Genomic DNA, 2,394 nt, shown 5'->3' with positions numbered 1-2,394 from the left:
TTGGTAGATCCTACTTGTTACTGAAGAAGAAATTAAAATAGCAATACCCATCCATAGGATTTGTTGTAGTGTGAACTGATAAGAAGTTGGGTGGCTTATTGCTATGGGTGTCCTTTGCATTCAACAAATCACAATGTTCCAGTGAAGGTATGTACCCAATATGAATTGACTTTAGATTTTTGTACAGTTAGCTACCTTTATGATGGTGTGGTGCATAGGTAGGTATTTTTCTAGTATGGTGTAGATTTATACACAATGCTACCTACTGGCCTAAAACACTCTGGTTTGGTAGAACACTAATATTAGGTCCAGCCTTAAATGGGATTAACTGAGACCAATGGGTGAGAAAGTTAATGCAAGTACTATTATTTCTTACTGATTGAATTAATTGGCTCAACAAGGTTGTGGACCAACATACTGGCATTTATTCCACCCTCACAGACCCCTTGACACAGGGAGGGCGTGGTAGAACACTAATATTAGGTCCAGCCTTAAATGGGATTAACTGAGACCAATGGGTGAGAAAGTTAATGCAAGTACTATTATTTCTTTCTGATTGAATTAATTGGCTAAACAAGGTTGTGGACCAACATACTGGCATTTATTCCACCCTCACAGATCCCTTGACACAGGGAGGGCATTTAGTGACTGTGCAGGGATAAATTCAGGGACCTTTAAGGCCCTGCAAGAACACACTGACCCAGGGAGCTCCATGCAAAAACATGTGGGGGTATATTAGTTGCTTATAAGGTCATTTGAGATTTTATCATCTCTTGTTTCATTCAGGAACAGCAGCAATACAATGTCTGGCTCTATCCAAGGTCCAGACACGGGATACATTTTGGTTCCACAAGTCATCAGTGAATCAGACTCATCTGAAGAAGATATTACCAAGTTTGTCAAGGAGCATGGCTTTCACATAATCACCAGCAAGGCAAAGACTGCTACCAAAGCATCAAGTGAGTTTTTTTTTTTTTTTTCAAAGTTTTTTAACTGATTAACCGACAGGGGCTTTACAAAGAGACAATTCGTACTGCAGGTAGGTAAGAATTCTTTTTCTTGTGTGCCTTCTTATAAACTATTTAACTTTTTTTTCGTTTTTCAGTTTCTCCTGCCAACAAAATTGTTTCAAAACTGATGTCAAATGCCAAAAAAAGCAAAATGAACAAACAACTAGAAGTGCTTTTCAAGAGGCCCATGTCCACATCAAGGAAGTTGGCATTTGTCTTGTCAATCCTCATGTGCTTTGTAACAGTAGCTGTGTTCCTGTGGGTAATACCATGTGATTGGTCAGCATGTCCTTGTAAATCAGAAGATGCCAATTCAGCATCTTGGTCGATATCGGCTGCTGGCATAGGTAATGTGTTCATTTATTTGTTTCTTCCTTCATATCAGATTAATTTGAATCAGGCTTGTATCATCAATTTTCACTAAAGTCTGTTATATAGCCTATTGATAAGAAAGGTTAGGATCACTGACTAGAATAGTCTTTTATCATGTTCTTATTGATTTTCATTTCAGAATTGGAAGGTCCCATAACTATTGCTCGAGACAAGCTACTATTCATGATGAGAAGTCCAATATTTGAAAGACGCCAAATGTCTCTGCGCAGTGGTCAACCACCTCCTACAGGTGGAGGTCTCATTGCTTTGGACAGTGTACGGCCTGTAGAGCTGTGGCGGAAGACACTTAACAATGTTCCTAAAGAAGTAGATTGTGGTTTGATTGATATAAATTTGGATGGTGTGCTGGACTGTATTGTGATTGCAGATAATGGATACCTGGCTGTGCTCTCTCAAGCTACAGGTGAGTAGAAAGTACAGTTTTGATAAATTCAGTAACCCACTGAAATAAATAACTCTTAAGTACCTACTTGTCCTACTTCAACAGCCTGAATAAAGCACCAATTCTTACTTGTTACAAAATACCAAACCTTACATAATTCACTTACTAAGTATTTAATTAATTGGGGTTGAGTGATTGAAAATTAGAACACATCACATGCCTTCAGACAACCTCAATTTGTAAAGGTTTTAGGTTTATTTTGCCCTTGGGATCAATTTAATTTGAAGAAACCATTCAACTTTTTCTCCCCCTCTTTGCTTCCAGGTAATCTGCTCTGGCGTAAAACCAACAATGGGTACAAAGATGGGAAGATGAAGTTCCCTCTCATTGTTGATGACCTGACAGGGGACGGGGTCAATGACCTTGTACTCATCTCCTACATGGGACCTAGCAAGTATCAGCTGGCTTTGCTGTCTGGATCTAATGGAGTACAGATAGGCACACCTCTGGTGAAGGAAGACTGCGACCAAATGACTGGACTCAACCTGACCAGTCCAGACACTGTCATCTATGTATGTGTCCAGGGAGAAAGAGGTTAGTATAAAAAAA

The 2,394-nt window shown here is 39.3% G+C and overlaps 1 protein-coding gene across 1 annotated transcript; it reads left to right on the top strand.

Annotated features, from left to right (window-relative positions):
* The first annotated feature begins 6 nt into the window (after window positions 1-6).
* LOC103504999 lies at window positions 7-2,384 on the top strand. Its single transcript, XM_008469304.2, has 5 exons — window positions 7-147; window positions 787-959; window positions 1,106-1,357; window positions 1,522-1,806; window positions 2,110-2,384. The coding sequence occupies exons 2-5, from the start codon at window positions 803-805 to the stop codon at window positions 2,382-2,384; spliced, it is 969 nt and encodes a 322-aa protein (XP_008467526.1). The 5' UTR covers window positions 7-147; window positions 787-802.
* Window positions 2,385-2,394: the final 10 nt, after the last annotated feature.

This window comes from Diaphorina citri, unplaced genomic scaffold (assembly GCF_000475195.1).
Source record: "Diaphorina citri unplaced genomic scaffold, Diaci psyllid genome assembly version 1.1 scaffold144, whole genome shotgun sequence".
Lineage (NCBI taxonomy): Eukaryota > Metazoa > Arthropoda > Insecta > Hemiptera > Psyllidae > Diaphorina > Diaphorina citri.
Note: the sequence above shows the minus strand (reverse complement) of the source record. Positions and strands in the feature narration are given on the sequence as shown.

Excerpts from the sequence above, each read along its gene's own strand:
- LOC103504999 (XM_008469304.2), top strand. The coding sequence starts at position 803 with ATGTCTGGCTCTATCCAAGGTCCAGACACGGGATACATTTTGGTTCCA. Across the intron at positions 960-1,105 it reads GACTGCTACCAAAGCATCAA|TTTCTCCTGCCAACAAAATT; the intron begins GTGAGTTTTTTT and ends TTCGTTTTTCAG. Across the intron at positions 1,358-1,521 it reads GATATCGGCTGCTGGCATAG|AATTGGAAGGTCCCATAACT; the intron begins GTAATGTGTTCA and ends TTTTCATTTCAG.